At 37.7% G+C, this 24,395-nt stretch overlaps 3 protein-coding genes and 1 long non-coding RNA gene across 4 annotated transcripts in view; 3 read left to right on the forward strand and 1 right to left on the reverse strand.

The window, feature by feature from the left end:
* LOC129739641 (adenylosuccinate synthetase) overlaps positions 1–9,146 on the reverse strand; it is a 30,838-nt gene extending 21,692 nt beyond the window's left edge. The window contains exon 1 of the mRNA XM_055731125.1: positions 8,173–9,146. Coding sequence (XP_055587100.1) covers positions 8,173–8,382 — 210 coding nt within the window. The 5' untranslated portion in view covers positions 8,383–9,146. The remainder of the gene's footprint in view (positions 1–8,172) is intronic.
* Positions 9,147–15,673: 6,527 nt separating this feature from the next.
* Positions 15,674–18,933, forward strand: LOC129739651 (protein arginine N-methyltransferase 1). Its single transcript, XM_055731132.1, has 3 exons — positions 15,674–16,056; positions 16,940–17,457; positions 17,519–18,933. Exons 1-3 carry the CDS (start codon positions 16,054–16,056, stop codon positions 18,138–18,140), a joined length of 1,143 nt encoding a protein of 380 aa, XP_055587107.1. The 5' UTR covers positions 15,674–16,053; the 3' UTR covers positions 18,141–18,933.
* A 605-nt stretch (positions 18,934–19,538) lies between these two features.
* On the forward strand, positions 19,539–20,319 carry LOC129740496 (uncharacterized). Its single transcript, XR_008736265.1, has 3 exons — positions 19,539–19,723; positions 19,812–19,958; positions 20,027–20,319. It is a non-coding gene; the product is annotated as an uncharacterized LOC129740496 (long non-coding RNA).
* Positions 20,320–21,412: 1,093 nt separating this feature from the next.
* On the forward strand, positions 21,413–23,504 carry LOC129739677 (zinc finger protein 726-like). Its single transcript, XM_055731168.1, has 2 exons — positions 21,413–21,781; positions 21,885–23,504. Exons 1-2 carry the CDS (start codon positions 21,468–21,470, stop codon positions 23,323–23,325), a joined length of 1,755 nt encoding a protein of 584 aa, XP_055587143.1. The 5' UTR covers positions 21,413–21,467; the 3' UTR covers positions 23,326–23,504.
* The last annotated feature ends 891 nt before the right edge of the window (positions 23,505–24,395 follow it).

Consider the following 24,395-nt stretch of genomic DNA (forward strand, 5'->3'; position numbering starts at 1 on the left):
GTACAAGCAGCAAAAGTCGACGGAGCGAGAATCTACAGCGGAGGGCAGTTGCGCAAATTTAGCCAAGATTGAGTTGCGCAAACAGAAAGGGCAAATTCGGAGAGAAGCGGCGAATATATCGAACGCTGGGTGCGACGTGAGTGAGGTCATCCGAAGCATGTCGCACAATCTGGGAACAACTGGAGTGGAAATTTAGGAAAACCCAAGGTTGTTTGAGGCCAAAAGCACTGCCAAGTATCATGATATGCAGAAGCACATAATTTGATAAATTATATCATTCTATGGGGGGGGGGGGACAATAAAATGGGTTTAACCTAATCTGCAACACTGTCAACGGTTGCTCCGAATATGTTTGCTATCTTTGAATTTTCCGTTTCGATCATCGACCATAGTAAGCCTCCGTTACAAGTTTTCGAGGGGGGTGTACCTCCAAATTCCCCCCAATACAACGGTCATGACTGGAAATATTTGTGAATCGCTGCCTGCGGAATAACATCCGCGCTTAGTCGCCTGGCAACTGGATCTCAAACGTGGAACTACATCTCCGGTGTCATCAAAAGGCGTTAGAAATCAAGATTCTGGAACGTAAATGAAGATGACAGGGTGGCCAGCGAGTTTCCATTTTTAAACTCCCGGTTTTTTCCCGGTTTTCCCGATTGAGATTTCATGATTTTTCTAGTTCTAAAATACATTAATGAATTTGTTTATCAGATTTTTTTAACCTAAAAAGTAGCCATTTTAGAAAAGTTGCACGTACATTTTTCAATCATTGAATTTGAGTAGAAAAAAAATCAGATCACAGTGTTTCGTTGGGATTTTTACAGAAAAAGCTGTTCTTGCAGAATGTAATAAAAAACATTTAGCAAATAGTTCTAGTTTTCATAACATTAGCTTTATCTTGCGAAATTTTGTCAAAAATTGTTACCTTCTTTTCAGTCTTTCATACAAACTTGGTTTTTATAAGGGGAAATCCTTATTGTTAGGGGCCGTTCAGATACCACGTGGACAGAAAAATGAGATTTTTGACCCCCTCCTCCCCCACCGTGGACAAGCGTGGACATTTGGCAAACCCCTACCCCCCTCCCCGGATGTCCACGTGGACAGATTTGAAATAGTTTTCTTTTAAATACCAATAATTTGAAAGTTAGAAAACACCACTTTTTGCCTCTTTGTTATTGGAAGGGCTGATTTTGAAAAAAAAACGAATAAGAATTTCCTGATATAAATATATGATTTCTGAATTATCATATTTATCATTTGCTTTCTAGCAGCAACTAATTGTTAAAACTTAAACTGGAAAGCTTTGCAATTTCAAGATTTTGATTTAAACATCTTAATATTTATTCACATTTAGAAAATATTTTGAAAGTAAGTATGTCCACGTGGACATGACCCAAACCCCTACCCCCCTCTCCGTGGACAAGCGTGGACATTTCCACACCCCCCTCCCCCTCCCCCTAAGTTGTCCACGTGGTATGTGAACGGCCCCTTAACATGGTTTAATATGATGCCATGTAACACTTTTACTTCTCTCATACTGAATTTTACTTGTGCATGTGAGCTTTGGCTTCTGAATCCTGGAATTTTTAACATATTTGAAAAATTTCGGATTGAGTAACTGATATATGAATCAGAACTAAAACCTGAGTGTTTAGTGCAGAATTTTGAATTTGGCTATTTATCCAAATTCTGAAAATAAATTTCCAGGACGACCTTAAAAATGTATATTTCTATTTGATATCTTAATCCAATTTATCCAAACATTATTTTTAGGTGAAATTTGCTTTTCAAATTCTGATTTGGGGGATAAATGTTTAATGAATAAAAGTCCGAATTTTCCAAAGTGATTCCGTAATTAAATCATACGATCTGCGATTTTCAACATTTTTTATCTTATAAAAAAATTGGTAGTTAATAGTAAAAGAGCGGAATTTATACTAAAATCATTTGAAAACTTGGTATCTTCTTTCACCATAAATTTCAATTAACCAAATAACATGGAGGCTACTCAGTTTTTTTTGTTTCCCGCATTTTTCATATTTGAATATTTTATAATGAAAACGTGCACCTATTAAATACTGCGATTTTCTTTAAAAGTTCCATGAACTCAATTCAAAACAGCCAAAAACAAGTAAAGTAACGTAAAAAATTCGCATTGTAAAAATTATTTGAAATCAATATTTGATAAAAAGACCTTTGTTAAATTTTACTTTTCAAGAAAATTGGTTCATTTACAGGTGACTAAGGACTGAATAAAAACTAAATTTATATCTATCTTTTCCGTTCTATTAACATTTCATCTTTATTTGTTCAAACGAATTCATTCGGTTTTTTGGTCAGGCTCCTCAAAATTCTTCCCCCATTCCAAATATGTTTGTTACGTGGCTACTCATTTTTTCAAGTTTTGATTCAGCACAACCTTTTTGAATAAAAAAAATTGAAGTTACGACATCTTAGTTTTTGGGATTTAAATTAAGTAAAAAGACTATCTGATTTCAAAGTATGAATTTTAATTGTTTTTACTTATTTTTGGCTCCCTTCCTCAGTAACACAACACAAGTAAAGTGAGGCGCTTAGGATCAGAGGGGTGCAAGTGCCGAAACGATGATTTCGAGAAAACGGGCCTCAAAGTTTTTTTTCTACATCAAAATTATCGAATCACTTTTTCTACTCAATTTTCGGTGGAGTGTGTCTCAAGAGGTCTAAAATGAATGATTCTGAAAGAAAAACCAAAGTTTTTGCGATTTTTATGTCAAAACGGCGAACTAGTTTTTTTGGTATTTTTCACTTGCACCCTTCTGATCCCAAGAATGACACTTGCACCCCTCTGGCTCCAAACAATGTGATAGCATCCTTTTGGAACCTATATGTGACGAGTATTTTCAGTATGATACTAGCTGTTTTGTTTTTGTTCACACATTTAATTTCGTTGGAGTTTTTTGGGGTCTTGATGACCAGTTGACTCTCCAGAAGTGGACTCATTCTCGTTAGCAACTGCAGCAGCAGCAACTTCTGATTCTGCAGAAGAACCGTGGATGTTTAATTTTTCTTTTTTGGGTCTAATTCTACCAAGCCCCTTTCCTAAAATGTTATGTAAATATTCTTTAAAAGACTTAATGTTATTTTTTGTGAACTACCTGTCGACAACGACTCATCTGAACTTTCCGAAGTTTCATTTTGTTCCGTGGGATAGTATGTGACATCATGATCAGATATATATGATATATTTGCCAAAAGATTATTGTTAAGTCCGTTTCGTTTCTACCTTTTATACTTGTTAGTATAAGCTAAATTTGCCATAAAAAAAAACATTTTAGAATTTTTCGTATAAACAACAATGAGATTTTTCATGCCGACGAAGTTTCACCTGAATCTATTTCCATCGCTTCTCTATATGAGGACTTTGGATTATCCTGGTCAGAACCAGTAGAAAATTCTTAAAAGTCGGAGCTAGATGATGATTCCATGTTTGTTTTTCCACTACTTGTTTGCAACTGAAAAAAATGTATACGTTCTAATGAATTCAGCCTAAAAGTTTGATCCTTTGTGCACTTGCACCCTTCTGACACCAAACGAAATAAGATTTTCATTAATACATTTTTTTTTATAAATAGCTTAAAAATATCGAAATAATTTTTCTTTTGACCTGTGTCTTCTACAGAATGTTAATCTATACTTTAAATATCCAAAAAACAGTTTATATCAGTTTTGATAAAAAATCACTTGCACCCCTCTGATCCTAAGTGCCTCAAGTGAAAACATGGCACACAAGAATATTATAACTTAAATGCCTCAATAAAATTATTCAAAAAAAAAATAAAATAAATTTTCTCTTCATCAAGTGAGCTTTGCTATACACCATACGAACAATATCCTTGAGCTTAAGAATAGATTATGCTCTTTGTTTTTCTACGAAAATTTGTTCATTTAAAACGCCTACATTTAAAATATTTTTGAACAGGACCTGGAACAACTCAGAGCCCTGAAATGTATGCGCTGAGCTCAAATATCCCGGTTTATAAGAAATTTCTAACTCTCCCGCATTATACTTATGAAATTAAAATTCCGAATTTTTTTTTTGTTTTTCCATCCTGAAATAAACGACTATGGGGAGAAAAATTTTGAAAGAAAATTTCATCATGATGAAATAAATGAACTTCTTCAGGGTTCAATAAGTTTTTGTATCATAAAAACAATCTTTACAGAATTTTCCCGGTTTCGATTCGAAATTCCCGGTTTTTTCCCGGTTTTCCCGGTGCCATTTTCAATTCCCGGTTTTTTCCCGGTTTTCTCGGTTCGCTGACCACCCTGAGATGAACTAGGTTGATGTCATGTTGAGGCGACAAGCATCGCTTTGCGTTCTAAGTTCCAATAAGAAAGCAATGCTACGCATTGGTATATCATACTGGCACGCCATGTCGCTTCGAAATTCACTATAAATCATCACTTCTTTACATATGATAATGCTTGGAATCGTCTCCTTTCCTTCGGGAGTCATTAAAAACTTATCACATCATGACACGGATTGTAAGAATGCCGAAATTTGAACCGACCAAATTCCTTGTTTTTTTTTGCCGGAACTAAGAATTCATGAAAATATTCTCGCCGATTAAGATATTTTTCAATTTATTATCACAATTTCGGACGGATCTTCGAACTATTGTGCTTAACCCGGAATCACTGCTTCAAACCGAGAAAAAACAATATTCCCATTGGATTTCCTACTTGTCGCGCTACAAAACACCCTGGCATCAGCTTTGTCGCGCTTTCCAAAGCGCTCAGAATGACAGGTCTGCGCTTTTTCTATGGAGATTAAATAAGAGCAGGTATGTCGCGCGAACGTGTTGCACATCAACGCGCTGCTTGTCGCCTCAGCATGACATCAGCCTTAGGCACACGCTGCGAAGGCAGGCCTAGAAACCAGTTGCAGCGTAGCCTAGCTACCGGATCGCCTAGCTACCCTTCTATACATATGATTCCCATGTGTAAAAAAATCAAACTGAGGAAACCGCATCCAAACATTTGTTTTGTGAATACTTTGTACAGGTCAACAAACTTTAAGTGGCCATTTCTTAAAAATTTTGGTAACTAAATTTGTACAAAAACTAACATTTTAGGTAATTTTTAATAAAGCAAACTTTTTCCATGGATAACTGATAAGTAATAAAAATGAACAACTTTACACCCAAAAAGCCCATGCGGCTCGCGAGCCGCAGGTTGCCGACCACTGCCCTTTTACCTATTGCCGCCGCCACACCAACGCGCCGTTCTGTTCGGCGCAAAGGAAGGAGCGAGCGTGTGTATCTTACTCCACGACGACAACACAACAAATAGGCACAGCTCGGCTCGCGGCTGGGGGTTACGAAACGAGTCACATGTTGATTTCACCCGCATACCATTTTCTCCATTGACTTTTCGATGCGGATTCTAACGATCTACTATCTACCACCTACCAACTAGTCAGTTCGTCTGTGTTGTTTAACATTGTGTCTCTCGGCTCACCATGCATGTTGAAAAAAAAGATTCTTTCACGTAACTATAAACAATCGATCCAAACGAGAGTTGAAGCATGAATAATTCTCACTAGTTGTCAACATTCAAATTACGGTCAAAATTAATGTCATTCTAATAATCAGACTTAGTTTTTAATGGCTATCGAAATAGCAGACTAATTGTCCGTTTTTAATTAGAAATCTAGTGTAAAATCAAATTTTATATAAGAGACACAAGCCATTTCACTTACGGATGATTCAGTTATACTTTGAAACGGCTTGACATTCATATGCTGAATTTAGTCTTTTGCATTTTTCATTTAATATTCCGTGTACGATTTAAATAAGTAATCTTTTTTTTTTTTTTTTTTTTTTTTTTCAAGCGGCAGCTTTATGAGGAATCACACGGCCCTTTTGAGGCCAAAATTACTCACCGCGGGGGAAAGCTAGGTAAATGAAATGGGTAGGATTGGGAGGAGACCGCAATACACCGGGCGGATTAAGAATGTGTCTCATTTAAACTCCGGTTGCTCTCTGACAAGTCAAACCCTGGCGAACCAGGGCTGGGCTTGCCAATGAGCCGTATTGCGAGCGAGGGTATTTTATATCGGTTGTATAATGTGTAAATGTGTAACACTGTGTCATGTGAAGTGAGCAACAAATAGTAGCTTTGGTATGGTTTGTTTGCTGGATTCGTCGTGATATTAAGTAGTATTGTGTAGTGTAAAGTGAGCAACAAATAGTAGCCTTTGTAGGGCTGAGTTTTGTTGTCACAGTGAGTAGTATTGTGTCATCTGAAGTGCGCAATGTTTGAATTTTGTTGTCCCAGTGAGTAGTATTGTGTCATGTGAAGTGAGCAACAAATAGTAGCCTTTGTAGGGCTGAGTTTTGTTGTCACAGTGAGTAATATTGTGTCATGTGAAGTGAGCAATGTTTGAATTTTGTTGTCACAGTGAGTAGTATTGTGTCATGTGAAATGAGCAACAAATAGTAGCCTTTGAAGGGCTGAGTTTTGTTGTCACAGTGAGTAGTATTGTGTCATCTAAAGTGCGCAATGTTTGAATTTTGTTGTCACACTGAAAAGTATTGTGTCGTGTAAAGTGAACAACAAATAGTAGCCTTTGTAGGGCTGAGGTTTGTTGTCACAGTGAATAGTGTTATGTTGGGCCCTACCTATCACCTATCCTTACTCGATTCAAAAACTTTGAGCCCATGATAGTATTCTCTTGAGATTAGCATAGATTGGCGTATAAAAATATTTACAAATGAGTAAGTCTTAAGAGATTCAGAACAAATGCGTGGCTACTCTGTAATTATATTAACAACTTGGATACCATAAAACAGAATCTCCATTTAAAGGTGTTTATCACTGCAGCAATTGTAAAAAAAATCTACGTTACACACACAATAAAATAATTGATAAATAACCAAACAAGACCATACTACTAATGACAATGCTGTTCCTCTAAAGCCTCATCGCTAACTCTGAACATCTTCTCAGAGCAACTTTCCTCAATCTGTTTCGGTTGAATTAAATAACACTCCTATTTTTAATTCCCAATATTATCTTCCTGGACTGCCTTTATATTATTGTTTTTCAAAATCTTTCTTCGACTACCTTAATTGAATTTCAAGCCTAACCGAACAATAGACAAATCTACCAATAAGCGTTGAAACGAGAAAGAATTATTGTTGACAGGAAACTGTCCAAAAAGCATTCTGATCCAATGAGCCTCTAGTTCTTGTAAAATGCTTAATTTAAGAATAAGCCTTCGAAATTCATAAACCGCAAATACACACTTACTAGAGCATTGGGGAGGCGAATACTACTACCTTTACAGCCTAGCGTACGGGGACACATCTGAACCTACAGAATACCGGACCTGAAATATAAAACTTTATTAAACAAATTGTATGAATAATTATATCAGGTCAAACAATCAATACTGATCGGACCATATTGAACACTGGTAAGACGTTTGTATAAAGCCGTGGGGCCAACACGTAGGTTCCGTTTCACTGGTATTCATCAGTGATCCGTTCGTGTTCGCAAGATCTGGTGTGATACTATCACTATTCGATTCTTTAAGATCTTGCGCGACAAGGCATACCCATTTATATCAAAGTGATATAAATGAGCCTCTTACCATGCCCACGGTGATTTAAATAAGTAATCAATTGACAAATATAAATTACAAATTTTACAATGAACTCTAAAATTAACATTGTTGACTGTATGTTTAGAGTTATCGAGGATCAATCTCCTAGATCCAAGACATTTCTCGTCCAGTTACTCGCTTAAATGATCAATTTGTAACTGAATCATGTAGCATTTTGTTTCAAAATTATGTATTCACCCTTCGCAAAAGGTATGCTTTTTTATTCACTTGTATTTTCACGCTGTTGTACGTCGCGCTAATACGTTTAGCGTTTCCCAAAGTACCATTAGAGGTTTTCAAAAATTGCCTCGTCTTAGCTTCTAGAAGTCTAGAACAGATTGCAAAATAAAACTAGAGAAAAAAAAAGTTCCTACTTTCAATCTGTTAGTTCCAACGATCGGGTCATGTGAGGAAACTTTTTGGGTTGCAAAAATCTCTTGTAGGTAGATAGATACAGCCAGGTTTTAGTTACGTCACAATAAATGGAAAATTCTAACAAAATAAGCTGGACTTTTGCTCACCTGACACCGGCAGACGATGTCCGCCTCTGTAGCCAACATGTCGACCACCTTGCCCTTGCCTTCGTCGCCCCATTGAGCTCCCAGCACCACGGTCACCTTCGAGCGGTACGGATTCAGACAGCGCTGGTGCATTTCCTCATGGTTTCCAGCCGGAGGATGAAAGTTACCATTATGGTTCTCCCCATTGACTTGTGGCGTTGCTTGCGACATGATAAGTCAAGCTTTTGTCCAATTTCTTCCGATTTTACCACTCCGATGGAAACTGAAAAGTCCCTACAGCACAGCTGGTTTACAGAGAAAATTTGATTTTCCACCTCGCTGACAGCACCGGAAAGGTCACGGAAATGAAAGCACACCGCTAACACAGCAATCAGGCGCTATTTGGCCGGAAATTGAATTTACCCTTCTCGCCGAATCAACCCGAAATCAAAAATGCTTGCAGGCCTTTTTGAGAAAGCCAAAGCCAGCTTCAAGCGGAAGTTTGCAGGACAGCCAGCTGTCTCAAGTCCCAGTTAACCTGATGAATCACTACAACGCACAACCTTCAGCGGAAGGATCACCACATGAGTACACTCGCGACTCGACCCGACTGCGGGAAAAAGGGGGGAAGGTGGGATATTTTCAACAACACGACCACCAATATTTCACGCACGTTTTTTTTTTCGACCAATTCAGCGGTTCCAAGGCAGCTCGCCCAGAGTCACGTCGCCGCGGAAAGCGAGCTAGTTGCAGACTGAACCACTTCCTCCTATTCTCGGAACTACGAAGCAGCTGAATAACAGATTTTATTTTAGCTATTCGCCACACTACTGTGTAGATTTTGCAGCACCGCACGGGGTAGTAGATTGAGAATCGAAAAAATAACAAGCGCGTGGTTCTACTCGAGGAACAGGTAAATCGCGAGATAATCGCGAACCAGCCGAGCGAGAGCAATTTTTGCACACGAGGGTCGATGACAACCAACCAAAACTATACCAAAAACTGGCTCGCTCCCCGCACACAGAAGGCGCCGGATTTTTTTCGCAAAATTTGACGTTCTCTTTTGTTCCGTCCGCCATGCAGAGTCAATAGAAATGTCAAAAACCGGTTCCGAAGGGGTGCTGGTTCCCGGGAATATGAAAATAGGTCAACAACGAACGTTTCTATCAGGACCTCAGGATGAGTACAGTACACTACATAGGAGTCGATCGATTTGTTTGGTAGATGTCAAATCACTTCCCAATGCTAGTGCATACACGCTCTTTTTTTTAACTCAAAATTAAGTATGACCGAGGTTCAAAACATAGTTCGATTCTATGAACTTAAAGTTAAGTACCCTTTTTTCCTCCTTGCGATGGATCAAAACGGAGTTCGAACTGCGAACTCAAAATTGATCCCTTTTTTTCCTTCGGCGAGGGATCAAAGCTGAGTTCGACCTTATGAACTAAAAATTGAACTCTCTTTGTTGGACTGAAAACACTTAGCGAGTTCAGTCCGAACCGGAACAGCAACCAACGAACACGTCGCAAAATTATGTCGTTCCGGAACAATTACCCGAAGACTATGAAGGAACTTCATAATGAAATGCATGTTCACCGTGTCAGCGTAAAATTCTGTCCGTCATTGTCATCATATGGTGAGCGGCTTGGAATGTCCGGAAACTTCCGGATGTTGTTTACTTCCCGTGGGAAGTAACATCCGGAAGTTTTCTTAGACCGGAAATGTCAAAACTTTCCACCGCTCTGTAATTGCAATGCAATGTACCGGAACAGCAGCATCTTGGTACAACAAATTTTAATAATCCTTTAATTCCCTGAAAATCAGCTACCCTCGAAAAAAAGGATAAATTCGAGTTCGGCTGCCGAACTTAGTATTGAGTATGCCTATCAGAACTTAGTTTTGCTATTGCCCAGTCAAACTCAAAGTTGAGGGAAGCCACCGAAGTGCTGTTTTGAGCCAAAACTACTTAATTTTGAGTTTAAAAAAAAGAGCGTGTACGTTTGTTTGCACGCTCTTTTTTTTTAACTCAAAATTAAGTATGATCGAGGTTCAAAACACAGTTCGATTCTATGAACTTAAAGTTAAGTACCCTTTTCTCCTCCTTGCGATGGATCATAACGGAGTTCGAACTGCGAACTCAAAATTGATCAGTTTTTTTTCCTTCGGCGAGGGATCAAAGCTGAGTTCGACCTTATGAACTAAAAATTGAACTCTCTTTGTTGGACTGAAAACACTTAGCGAGTTCAGTCCGAACCGGAACAGCAACCAACGAACACGTCGCAAAATTATGTCGTTCCGGAACAATTACCGGAAGACTATGAAGGAACTTCATAATGAAATGCATGATCACCGTGTCAGCGTAAAATTCTGTCCGTCATTGTCATCATATGGTGAGCGGCTTGGAATGTCCGGAAACTTCCGGATGTTGTTTACTTCCCGTGGGAAGTAACATCCGGAAGTTTTCTTTGACCGGGAATGCCCGAATAGCAAGGACCATGGTTTTAAAATAACTGAACAATGATATTCAATGTAACAATCAACTTCATCGTGGTATCTAAATATCTTTCAACCGCATTTAATTATGAAATCACCATAATTTTCTAAGTAACCGTGAAGTACATCGTTTATTCAAAATATTTCATAGTTGCCGAAAATGACAGAAGTACGGTATTATGATAATTTTCTTGTGATTATCATTGTTACCATTATGTACTTCATGGTAAAATGAAAATCCAAACGTTGTTAAACTTTGCTTTTTCTACACTTTAACAAATTAGCGTGTAGGAACAAATAATTGCGCGCCATTTTTTTCGCGGAACGATTTTCTCGCGATTGGAGAAATCTTTTTCAGTTAAAAGCTGCTGAATCCTGACAAGTTCTGGAATTTTTGGACGTCATGCCGAGTTGGAAGGCAATTGCTCCATCTGCGGTGGTGGTGGTAAGTACATTGCATGCATATTGATTAGAAAACTGACCAAACTCAAAAAATCATTTTTTTCCAGAAGCTGACAGAACTTCCGAAGCTCCACTTCAGACGAGGGAGCAAAATAACTCAACACTGCGAGAGGCTCGTGACACGTGGCCAATAGATTCCGGGAGTGGCTATGAGATGCTGGTGTACAAAGCATTCCAGTCCACCGAATAATCACCGTGTGGTTAAATGTGTAAGTAAAATGTTGAGATTTTCTAAATAAATGTCATGAACAAATAAATACATTCGTTTTTTTAATTAAACAAATCTTTGAAAATGATGACATAATTAAAATCAAAAACAAAAATCCCACCATGATCAAAGAATTTTATTTCAGTGGGTGAACATTGAATATTATCGGGTTTTCATGGTTTTACCATGAAAAACTGGATGATGTTATAACCATGAACTTTATATTATTGGGCTTCCCAATGTATGGAAAATCGCCATTTTTTTCATGGTCACGCTGCATAACAATACCCCTTTTTCATGGTTATTTTCGTCAAAACGATGAAATGTATGGTCGAAAAATATGAATTTCAATGTGCATTCACGGTATCGTGGACGATAATAAGCATTGTGTAGACCATAAAATTTATGGTTTGTGAATATGGAATTCATAGTTTTTTCATCGTACATTTCTATTCGGGTGTCAAAACTTTCCACCGCTCTGTAATTGCAATGTAATGTACCGGAACAGCAACATCCGGGTACAACAAATTTTAATCATCCTTTAATTCCCTGAAAATCAGCTACCCTCGAAAAAAAAGGATAAATTCGAGTTCGGCTGCCGAACTTAGTATTGAGTATGCCTATCAGAACTTAGTTTTGCTATTGCCCAGTCAAACTCAAAGTTGAGGGAAGCCACCGAAGTGCTGTTTTGAACCAAAACTACTTAATTTTGAGTTTAAAAAAAAGAGCGTGTGTAATTTACGAACGCCAGCATCGATAAAAAAAATCACTTCGATAGAAAAAATCAATTTACGAACACGCCGTCAGAATTTCAACACTTAAGTGTGATTAAATATGATTTATTCAAAAAGGCAAATAAATGCACTTAAGATAAGGTTGCCAGATTGCCCGGTTCTATCTGGGTTTACCCATGGATTTGGGAACAGTGCGGCTCAGCCAGGCCCGGGTGCCTGGATTTCATTGAAAAAAGCCTGGATTTTGCCCGGAATTATTCACTTTTTTTTGGCAAATCAAACAAAAAATAAACAGAGTTTTTTTTTTTATTTCTTTTTAAAAATTAAATTTCTATCTAAAAATCTGTCGATTAATATTGATAAGTAAATTTATTTTTCAAATTTGTTGATTTTTGTTGAGTAATTTTTAGGTTTTGACAAAATTTTTGGTCGTCATTTTGAAAATAAATGCCCAGATTATGCCAGGTTTTATATAAAATAGCCGGTATTTGCCCGACCCGGCTACGTACTGAAAAAATTCGGCAACCTCATCTTAAGAGCATTCTACACAGCAAGAAAAATTCGTGTAAATTTAGATCGAAAACGATGCACGAAAACGGAACATCGATTTCGATGTAAAATTCTATCACGGTTTATTTTTTTCCAGGATGTAATTTTTGAGGCGTGTAAATTTAGATTGAAACCAATGCACGAGACCGGATCACTAAAGCCGTCGTGTAAAAATACACAGGGATGTAAATTTTGAAATTTATTATCGTAAATATTGATATTTTTACTAAATATTCAGGTTTTTGCTTTTGTCTTTGAATGAATACGCCCACATGTATTATTTTTAATTCACATTTATTTACAAAACTGAAAATTAAAACACCATCACGGAAAGCGTCAAGCTGGAATTGTTGTTGCATCCGATGATTCCCAGCACGCGGATGTTTTTACAGTTCAGCGTCATCAGTATCCTCGAATGGTTCCGGAACATCATGATCTTTCGGTCAGCACTTGGACACTTTAATTGATCTGACAAAAGTTTGTCCGGATAATAACTGTCCGGATAAATATCAGCCTTTGCGAAAATATCTGACCTTGCTGTAATGGAGAAAAAACTAGTCAGTTTCAACCGCATTCTTCATTTCACGTATACTTACGACTTTAAAAGACTCTAGATGTGCTGCTGTAGGTAGCTACGCCTTTGATCGACTCGTTTCCGAATAATTTTTCGACTTGTTTACTTTGTGCGCAAACTAACGAAATATAAAAAGGCAGAAGTAAAATATTTGCATTCAATTTTAAATCAAACAGATCTAACTTTACACGGTTTGTGACATAAATTTCATTGACCGGTTGATTTTTACACGACGCAATGTAAAATTACATCAAAACAGTTTATTTCTATCCTATTTTTGAAAAAAGTCTAATATTACATCAAAAGGAGTTTAAAATTACATCTTTTTGCAATTACACTCAAGAAAAAATAGATCACTCGTTTTTTAGATTCCGTGTACTTTTAGAAATTTTTTGCTGTGTATAGTCCTATTTGCCGCTAGTAATATTTATACGTGTCATAGTTCAGGGCATTTCACTAACACTTTTTAATTTTGGAAACATTAACATCATAAACGAGCGTGATCGTCGGCCGGCTGCTGAATTTTTGCATTGCAATTTTTGGAGGTTAATTTTCCCGTTCGGCGTTCGTACACGCCAGTGGGACGCTTGTTAATGTGCGTGAGAAAATGTCAAAACCCACTCCTTAAAAAAAAGTTTTTTTTTACCGTGCATTTTCTTTAAAGTGAATAAACAAAAAAAGCCGGGAACAGATTCCGCGAGTTTATGTCAAAATTTTTTAGGAATTTGTAAGGTTCTCAAAATCCGGGATGCCACTTGAATTGCATAAAATAAAGATTTGAAAATATGAGGAACTTATTTTATTGTGTTGTTGCGATACTTTTCGTTCTATGTTATTTAATATTCTAACAAAAAAAGAAATCTTTTACAAAAAAAATGAGAAATAATTATTTTCAAACATTGCGTAGAACCGCTGCCTGCGGAATATCATCCGCGCTTGGTGGCCTCCCGCATGAGCCAATACTGTACGCTGAATCTTCCGTATCATTCTATTCTGATAACATTAATAGTAACGTTCGATATTGCATCTTGGCTAAATGTGCCTTTGCTTGAACGGATAAAATATTATTCCCGAAAGATACGATGAATATTCTTAGGAACAAAATGATTAATTTTGCAACGCAATCAAATGATAGAGAACTATTTAAGAAAGATACAATTAATGGTCTTCAGAATTAATTGAGTATTTTAGCAACACGCACACACTTCTTCGCTGTCACATCAACACGCGTTGTCAAACTGTGTAAAAAAAAGTTTCTCCCGGATCAGGTCGGGCAAATTTTATTATGACTCGTCCAGTTACGAAACTGGAACCGGAAGACGAAGGCTTCGAAGAAGGATATATGAGGGTAAGTAAAATACGTTTTTGTATTCATTGTGGAAAACTGAAATTGTTTTTTTATTCTCAGGCACAAGCTGGAGGAAAAATCCGAAGAAACTTTTTCTTCCGGAGGCAGAACCAATGCAAGGAAAAGCATCACTACCCGCCGACCGGTTTGGCAGTGATGCAGCAGCAGGCTGCAGTTCGTAAGTGCTGCAGCGATGGAACATCCGGAAGCTGTTCCTGCAAACATCCGCGGAAGGTTTGTTTTTTTTAATTAATCATTTTAGAGGAATAATAAACTATAGGTATGTGAAATAAAATGAATAAGAGTACATTAAACTTTTTTTTTATTTTTTGCGGAAATTCAATTGCAATTTATAAAATTAACAAATCCCCAAATTGGGTTTGAATCTTTTCATTATTGGGTGACGATATGCTCTATCGTTACCTTTTTATGAGAGGATCATTAGATAAAGATAACACGAATGATCAAACCGTTTTAGAACGAGTAGAAAAAAGCAAAAAAAATGAATGGTTACTCTACTTAACGACCCGTTCGCTGTATCGTAAAGTGCGTCCAAACGATTCCATTCCATGGAAAAAAGACTACCTTAATCGTACATCAATAATCCAAAACTATAAAGCTAATCTTTCGTGTGTCTTAGGAGGAAGATAATGGAAATCGTTATTGTATAATACTGTTCTATGCGGGCTGGCAACTGGATCTCGAATGAGGAACTACATCGCCGGTGTCATCAAAGGGCGCTAGAAATCGAGATTCGGGAACGTAAGTGGAGATGGATTGGGCACACGCTGCGAAGAGATGAAAACGAGATTTGCAGAGAGGCGCTAGATTGGAATCCAGAAGGTCATCGAAGAAGAGGCAGACCCAGAAACTCGTGGCGGCGAAGCCTAGCTGCTGAAATCCGAACTGTCGACGAGAATCTTGACTGGGACCAGGTGAAGACGCTGGCTCCGGATCGTCAACAGTGGAGGTCTTTTACCACGGCCCTATGCACCGGAGGATCGGCGCGGGATCATTAAGTAAGTAAGTAAAACATTGCGTAGATTCTGGAAATAGGCTTAAGAGAAAAAATTAATTTTCAAGAAAATCCAAAATAATTGACAATGAAAAATGTATATCTTTGGCAACACGGCTCGTGACAGCTGCTGGATGGCTTTATTCCTGATTCGTTCTTTTTCATTTTCACGCGTTTGGTTGGTGCTGAATTTCGGTCGGCAAAAATTTTAGATTCGTGCTTGCAAAACTAATGGTGGAACAAATAGATAGAAAATAACTCCTTTCCTCGTGTTTTCCGAGTACTAGCGGCTGGATCGTAGTGACGCCAATAGGATTACCTAAGTTCTCAAGCGCGATCTATCACAAATCGGAAGCGGACTTGTGTCCGCTTGAGACAGCTCAGGGCCAAACGTTCGGCAGTATTCAGCAGCAGCTAAAGCAGCATCGCCTTTTTGTTGGTATCGAAAAACGTGTTTTTTGTGCCAGAATATCGGGAAACGGGATCCGATCAATTCGAATAGCTCCAAAAAGGATCAAAATGGTAAGAACTAGCTAACATTGAACTGAAATAACTATAACAAATCGATTATTGTTTGATTCCTTTTAAAATGCGGTGGTAGATAAAAGCGGTATATTTGCTTCACATAACGTTGGAGCAAGCAGGGCAGCACTACATGCTGTGCGCGAATGAAACTCCGCCTATAGCTTTCGAGAGTAAAAGAGCAAGACTGATCGGGTGCAACTTGGTTTCCGGATTGAACGGATTTTTTATTCTGACAATTTTTTACCCTTCTGATGTATTAATATATTTAGATATATCAGTAGTGTATTAAAAGTTATATAATTGAATTATTCTGGATTTGCAGTTTCAATATTTACCGTCCGCAGGGTTCGCCCAGCGGTACCTTCAACATTTAAGAGATTCTATAGTCTAAGGCAACAGATTGAAAGACTTTGCTTCTTTTGAAATTACAAGTCAGGAAATGTAACATCTTTTAGAAAAGAAGATGGTGCAATTCACAAAGACTGTAATTTTATAAAACGGAGAGTTGACGAGTAGCACCAACCGAAATTTTAGGCGACTTTTTATGCGAATGCGAATTTGCAGTTTCAATATTTATTCCACAAAGCTTCATATATACGCTGTGATTGTTTTTTTTTAACGAAATGATAATTAGTACCTTTATAATAAAATATTCTGTTAGGTCATCAGGGCAACTTGTGTCCGTGGCAAGTCCACATAATTTTCAGATTATAAAATTGCAGTTGTAATTGTTTATTAATTTTAACCTAGTCTGTTGTTAAACAGTTCAACAAATCTCTTTTCAAAGCCTATCTCAAAGCAATCACCGAATTATTCTCCCTTGTAGAAAGAAATGAGATACTGTATTTAAGATGATTTTAAAAATTCTTCCGATTCGTAGGCTAGCACCGATGTCAACATGGAACCGGTGGAGAACAGTAAACCTAGTTCATCCACATCCCCGTCGTCTTCCCGAACGCCAAATAAAGCTGCCACTACACCAAACGGGAATAGTGATGGCATGACGGCCGAGGAGCTCGCCACCAACGCCGAAGATATGACATCGCGTGATTATTACTTCGATTCTTACGCACACTTTGGCATTCACGAGGAGATGCTGAAGGACGAAGTTCGTACGCTCACCTATCGCAACGCCATGTACCACAACAAGCATTTGTTCAAGGGCCGAACGGTGCTGGACATAGGCTGCGGAACCGGTATTTTGTCTATGTTTGCAGCAAAAGCGGGAGCCACCAAAGTTATTGCTGTAGAGTGTTCCAACATTATCGACTACGCGCAGAAGATTGTAGAGGCCAACCATTTGGACGACGTGATCACTCTGGTCAAAGGAAAGGTGGAAGAAATTGAACTGCCCGATGGCATTCAAAGTGTCGATATCATCATTTCCGAGTGGATGGGGTAGTTTGTTTATTGTTATTTTTTGTTCTTTATTTTTCTTATGAGTACTTTCCAATTCTAGATATTGCTTATTTTATGAATCGATGCTGGACACGGTAATATACGCTCGGGATAAGTGGCTCAAGCCAAATGGTATGATGTTTCCGGACAGATGCACGCTATTCGTTTCGGCTATTGAAGATCGGCAGTACAAGGACGAGAAAATCAACTGGTGGGATAATGTGTACGGTTTCAACATGAGCTCCATCAGAAAAGTGGCTATCAGTGAGCCATTGGTTGATGTTGTTGATCCGAAACAAATCGTTACCAGTTCTTATCTGGTGAAAGAAATAGATCTTTATGTCGTCCAGAAGAAAGATCTTGATTTCGAATGTCCGTTCCATTTGATTGTTAAGCGCAACGATTTCGTTCAGGCGCTTATCACCTATTTCAACGTAGAGTTTACCAAGTGTCACCAGAAGTTGGGATTCAGTACCTCGCCAGAAGCGCCATACACACACTGGAAACAAACAGTGTTTTACTTTGACGAATATTTAACGGTAAAGAAAAACGAAGAAATTTACGGAATGTTTACCATGAAACCAAACGCCCGGAACAACAGAGATTTAGATTTTACCATCGATCTACATTTCAAGGGCGAACTATCACAAGTGAACGAAAAGAATCACTATCGAATGCGCTAAAAATCTTCAACAACACGCATTAAGAAACGTTTTATATCATCCGGCATAAAAAAAAACCCACCCATTTCACAGGAAGTATCCACATAACCTTATTATACATTGTAGTTGACTTTTCTCAAATGTAAAGGGACGAATTTTTAACAATTGAAAAACTTTTCTTCACATATTCAAGTAATATAATTCGGACAACCAACCATAACTATGTAATACAGAGAAAAATTCTCCAACAAAAATTTGAGTTCATCAAAACGGAACGCCGCATCATGTATGACTCAGCGATAGTTGCACTACGGAACAGGACCAGTGTGTATCCATTTCTTATTTTCCTCGTCATTTCTATTTAATTATTTCAAAATAATAAACAAAGTCCTTACACCATATGAAAACTGGCTAAAACATGATTCCTTATTGAAAGACTACAGTAAAATGAAACAAATAAAATTAACCCACACGCAAAGCGTTGATGTCCTGCTTCACAGATCATGATTGAAATGAAGGTTTAACGTTATCCAAAGCATTATTTGACCGGGGTTGAAAAAATATACCAAGTTGCAAAAGAAACCTATAACAACAAAGCCCATTGCTTTGCAACTACATTCAAATACGTGTCTGACTCAGAAACGCAGCAAGCTCTCAGAAATCATCTATCGACTATCGAACGAGGGCCATGCGCCATGTGCGAGGTTTAGAGTTTCCCGTAAAAAAATACGAGCCATGGAAATGAAACGGAAATAAAGCGAAATATCACTTTATTGAAAAAAACATATGTAATCCTACAACAACAAAAGGACAATTCTGTTTCGCGTTTTTTTTTATTTAAGTAGAATTGAAAGAATCTTTACCAATTCAAACATGAGAAATGTTACTTACTATAGCTATTTTTGAACGTCATTAATACAAAAATTATTTTAAAACGCTGATCAAATCCCAGATAAATGGGAGGGATACAGGGAGCTAAATGGTCATATAGCTGTTAAAATACCAATGATTACATAAAATTTAAAAAAAAAATCCAGTTTTGCACCGGGATCAATTTATCAGTTGTGCACTTTTTGCTGTCTTTTTGTTCGTTTATGCACTCAGTTTAGCACCGGTAGTACCCATTGAACTGAGCGTGAACGGTGGCACACTATAAGATTCTGTCAGTAGTGCGTATGCGTGTGTGAGTGAGTGAGGTAGCAATACACTGACGAAGATTTGTGTTCGTTCTTGTCGGGTTGAGTGCAAAACTGAGCAAGTGGAGCAAACGAATACGGTATAAAAGATACTCATTTTTTAATCAACACGCTCATATTTTATTAACCATTAATGACTTTTCTTGAACCATTTCATGCGATTTTAGAGAACTGCCATAAATGTTGATTTTTAACCGTAGTGTACGGTTCAATTTTAAGCATTCCAAAGTTCTAACGGAAAAATTATAAAATGGTTAAATTTCAACCGCAATATGTTACAATATAGTGGCCATCTTTGGACGCGCAGTTCGCTAGTTTTTCTTACGCGCTGCCGGCTGAGTTCAACTGAATTTAGTTGGTGAAGGAGTGTACAGCTCCAGGAGTATTAAATATTTGATAACAATACGGGTAAGCATCGGCTGAAATCAACTAATGAAAAATAAAAATAATTTTTTGAATCAACGCGGAACTAACCTATATTTTTTCTACTGAACAGAACAACCGGAACCTCGGCAGAAAGCTCTGAAATAGCTAGCTGTTTTGAGGGAGAACAACCGATCGGCTCTAGGATTTGGATCAGGTGCTTCCAGTCAGAAAACAGGAATGGTAGATGGCAGCAATACCAACGATAGCGATGCGGAAGGTGACTGCTTAGAGCAAAACAAAGAATAAGGTTGGTACTCAAATTCGGTTTTTGCTTTGCCATTTCAGAAATGACCAGCAGAGCACTTCCTCCGAGTCTGTCCGATTCGAAAAACTCAGTAGAAACCCGACACTGAAAAAAGAGAGCAGTGGGCGCAGGATCAGGTACATTCATCGGGGAAAAGGCAGTAGCGCTTATCCGGAGTGGTGGCAGCAGTGACCGACTGAATACCTGAGAACCATTTAATCGACGGGTTCCTCACTTCATATCTTCTTCATTGCCAACATCCGATTGTGGAGGTTACCGGAACAAGTTCATAATGGAACCGTTTTTATTAACCAATAAAAGATCCTACGAAAAACTCTCAGATTAATTCGATCCTGTTCGGTGAATTTTTCCCTTAATTATTGGATTTTAAGCAAAAAAAAACATAGAAACCAAGGAAATTCCCTCAAATTTCTGCAAATTTTCACTTTTTGATTATGCTTGAAAAATAACCATAATCCAAGTTCTCCTTGAAATCTCATTTCAAGCGTGAGTTTTCAAAAGGACGTATGTCGCAAAAGTAAACAAATTGAGTTACTGTTTGCACGGTATAGTAAATTTTATTTTCTTCTGTATGAATTAACTGTTTGTACAAAAAAAAATAATATGCCGTTAGCTAAAAAAATATACAAACGACCTATGTCATCTTTTCTCAGTGTTTTCGAAATTCTTCTTTACACCTCTTTTTGGTAAAACGACGCATCTGTCAAAACAAATAATATCGCACACACAGCAGATAGGATCGCAGCAAACCGTCGTATGCGTCAAATCAGATACGTCGGTTTTTTTCACATCATTGCAGATGCGTCAGTTTTAAAATAATTATTATTTTAAAACTGACGCATCTGCAATGATGTGAAAAAACCGACGTATCTGATTTGACGCATAATGAAAACAATTTGTCCAAGCGACGAATCATAAAGGGTGTATGTAAATATTAAACTGTCACAACGACGAATCATTATGGCGTATGTGAAAAAAAACTCAACAATACGGTGTAAAATATTTTTTTTAACAAATTCACTAGGAAACAGCAAAAAATCCAGTATGCTCAAACCTATAATTAAAACATTATTGTTTTTCCTACAGCTGCCATGATAAAACTTGATTCTAGATCAAACAGCTTTAAATAGCATTTATTTATATTAACATAATTTTGTCCCTCCTTTTTCTCAGATTTTGTCTGATGTTACATACGTCCTTTTGAAAACTCACGCTTGATTTTATGAGTATTCACGGTAAAGTCATAAAATGAGTTAACCCGGGAAAACTATCATTATGGTTATTTTTCAAACATTAATGGTTTAGTCTGGTTCTGCGTGAAACAGTCATGTATTGGTTTTTTGAGCTACTCGACTTGCACATTCGATCAATATTTTCTTATCGTGTACAACTTTCATTCCTGGCAGATTCAACGTTCCAGCAAAACAAAACAAAAAGTTCGACGAAACCCGCCGGAGGATCATGGAAAATCCGGAAGTGATTTGCAGAATTTGCCTCTCCGATCAGAGCACACTACAAGCGCTTTTTGGAGCGAGTGAAATTGACCCGGCAACTCAGAAACTGCTGGTATCGATCATCACCGATGTAGTCCAGCTGGAGCTTCGTGAGGGCGACGGACTGCCAGAGTCTATCTGCCAGCAGTGCATAGATACCTTGCTGGACATCTGGAACCGTTTGGAACAGTTGCGGGAAAACAATAGGCTTTTGCGGGAGCGTATAGAAGTCAAGATGGAACCAGAACCGCTGGTAGATGACCCGGGAGGTGTTGGTAAAAGGTATGTTTTCAAAGGTGGAAGATTTTTTTTAAGAATTTTTTTTATTTAAAACTTATATTTGATGATTTGATATCTTTTTGAATTGAAATGAATTTTTTTACAGTTTAGGGCATCCATCAAATCACGCGAAAGATGAAGATCCAATCGGAACTAATCCACCATTCGAGAATGTCGAGTTAAAAGACTACAGCAATGAAGGCAATGTTCTATCAACACCAGTTGAATGTCTTAAAATCAAGATAGATGTTGAAAACTCCGACGAAAGTTCCTCTGTCGAAACTAAACGTAGAAAACCCAAAACGGAAAAAATACTACGAAAACGTGGTCGGAAGAAAAAGATTGACACCCATAAAAGAGCACCCGTTGAAAATTCAAAAAGTAACAAACACAAGTGTTACATTTGCCGGAGCGAACCTTTGGGATCGGATAAAGCTTTACTGGAACATCTAACGAATCATTTGGATAAAACTCCATACACCTGCACGGAATGTAAGATGGAAACAATTGTGTTAAAGAGCGTCCGTTCGTTAAACTGGCATTTGAAAATGCACGCACAACCCGTTAAATGTGAATATTGTGACCGTCGTTACGGTGACGAACGAGCTCGGGATCATCACGTTAAAACATTTCACCTGGGTGAAAGTGCTCCTTGCCCGTCCACGTGCGAACAGTGTGGCAAAGTCTGCAGTTCACTTTCGTCTTTGAAAACTCACATGCGTGACCATCGTTTGGATTTGAAATGCGAGTTCTGTGATAAAATCTTTCATCGGAAATATAGACTGAGAGAACACGTAGCTCAAGTTCATGAGAATGCCGGAAAATATAAATGTGAAATTTGTGGAAAAGTCGTAAAGTCTGTTACCAGTTATAATTTACATCTTAAATTGCACACACAGGAGAAAACCTATGAATGTGATCTATGCCCGCAAAAGTTTTATTCGTCCGGAAATCTCAACGTTCATAAGAAACTTCACTCCAGTAACACTAACTATAAGCCCAATAAAGACTGGAGTCAGTACTACACAGTTCATCAGGAGCCTGGGCAAAACAAAACTTACACTTGTAAGATTTGCAGCAAACCATATTCTAGTACTGTAATCAATAGTCATCTCAAGTTGCATTTCAAGGAAATTCTGTGTGATCAGTGCGATCTCAAATTTCCGAACCAATCGCAATTGAAGAAACATTACGTTGTGCATACCGGTGAACGACAGTTCAAATGTACCTTCTGCAGCAAAGACTTCCTCCATAAAGGTAATCTTCGGCAGCATCTCAAGTTGCATCGGAATGAGCAGAACTTTGCCTGCGAATTTTGTGGGAAACTTTTTACCTACAAAGAAGGTATGAAATCCCATATCCGAAATCACCATCTAAAGGAAAGCCCCTATGAATGTTCGTACTGTGAAGGCAAGTTCGTCGACAACGCTTCCCTAGGGCGACACATTGTTGCGGAACACGAACCAGCCCCAGTGCCGGCGGTGCAGCTGGGTCCTCCACCGCTCAAGGGCACTGTCAAGGTAGGAATAGCGGTTACACGTGAGTAAATCCATTTTTATGTCAATAATATCAAACGATCGCTATTGGAGTTTTGATTACTCTCTTCGAAATCCAGAAACTTTGATGATGCTCCCGTTAATTCAAATTTGGATACATTTAAAGATTTATTAATACTCGACATTGGAATATTTTTTTCTTTCTTAGATTATAACTCATGTGAGTTAAACATCCCATAAATAATTTCATAGGTCATTTCTATGTGAAATGGCCAATTGCAAGGAATCACCCAACATGCAATTGTTCCTACTGACGGCTTACCTCTAGCGCGGTCGACTACTGTGTGGTCCTTCAAGAGAGGCTAGCAATCACACTCACAATAACACAAGAGAGGAGATAGCTATGTCACTCACACACTGCACTGTTGCATGTTATACTATTATTCACTAGACTGGCTCATACCACACATCTCCCCTCTTCTCCCAGGTGAAAAACAAAAAAAAAATCAAAGCTTTTATTAAAAAAAAAAAAAAAATAACCCAAAAATATTGTCGAGAAGTTTCTCTAATTTCTCAAAATCAAACTTCGAATAACATTTCATAAAAGAAGACAAACGTAATCTTTCTCAATTTTTTTTTTTTTTTTGAAGCATTAGTTTTCCTCCTTTTGTACTTGTCAGAATATGTCCATTCTCACTTATCCTGTCAAAATATTATGCCCACAGTTAACACTTACGGTTCTTACAATATGGTTCCATGTTCAGCCGTCCAATGCTTTCACTGCTTTTCAGTACAGTTTAACTTAAATAATATAAATAAATTTTAACAAAAAACAGATGTAAACTTATTAACATTGAATTGTGAACTAACTATTTATCAATCAGAATATTATTACCGCTTCATCTACCACAAGCCAATATTAAATTCTTAAAACAATTCCATCCTATTTCAGATGTTAAAAGAAAGGATATACTTGAATTCGTTTATCAAGAAGATCTTTACATGATAGTTTTGACTTACGCTTATCTAGAGCTAGCAGAATAATTGATATTTCAAACATCTCGCTGTCCGAACCAGGTCAATAATTCAAAATCTTTGATAATCTTCAGTTGAACTTTCGT

The sequence above is a fragment of the Uranotaenia lowii genome, chromosome 1 (genome assembly GCF_029784155.1).
Source record: "Uranotaenia lowii strain MFRU-FL chromosome 1, ASM2978415v1, whole genome shotgun sequence".
Lineage (NCBI taxonomy): Eukaryota > Metazoa > Arthropoda > Insecta > Diptera > Culicidae > Uranotaenia > Uranotaenia lowii.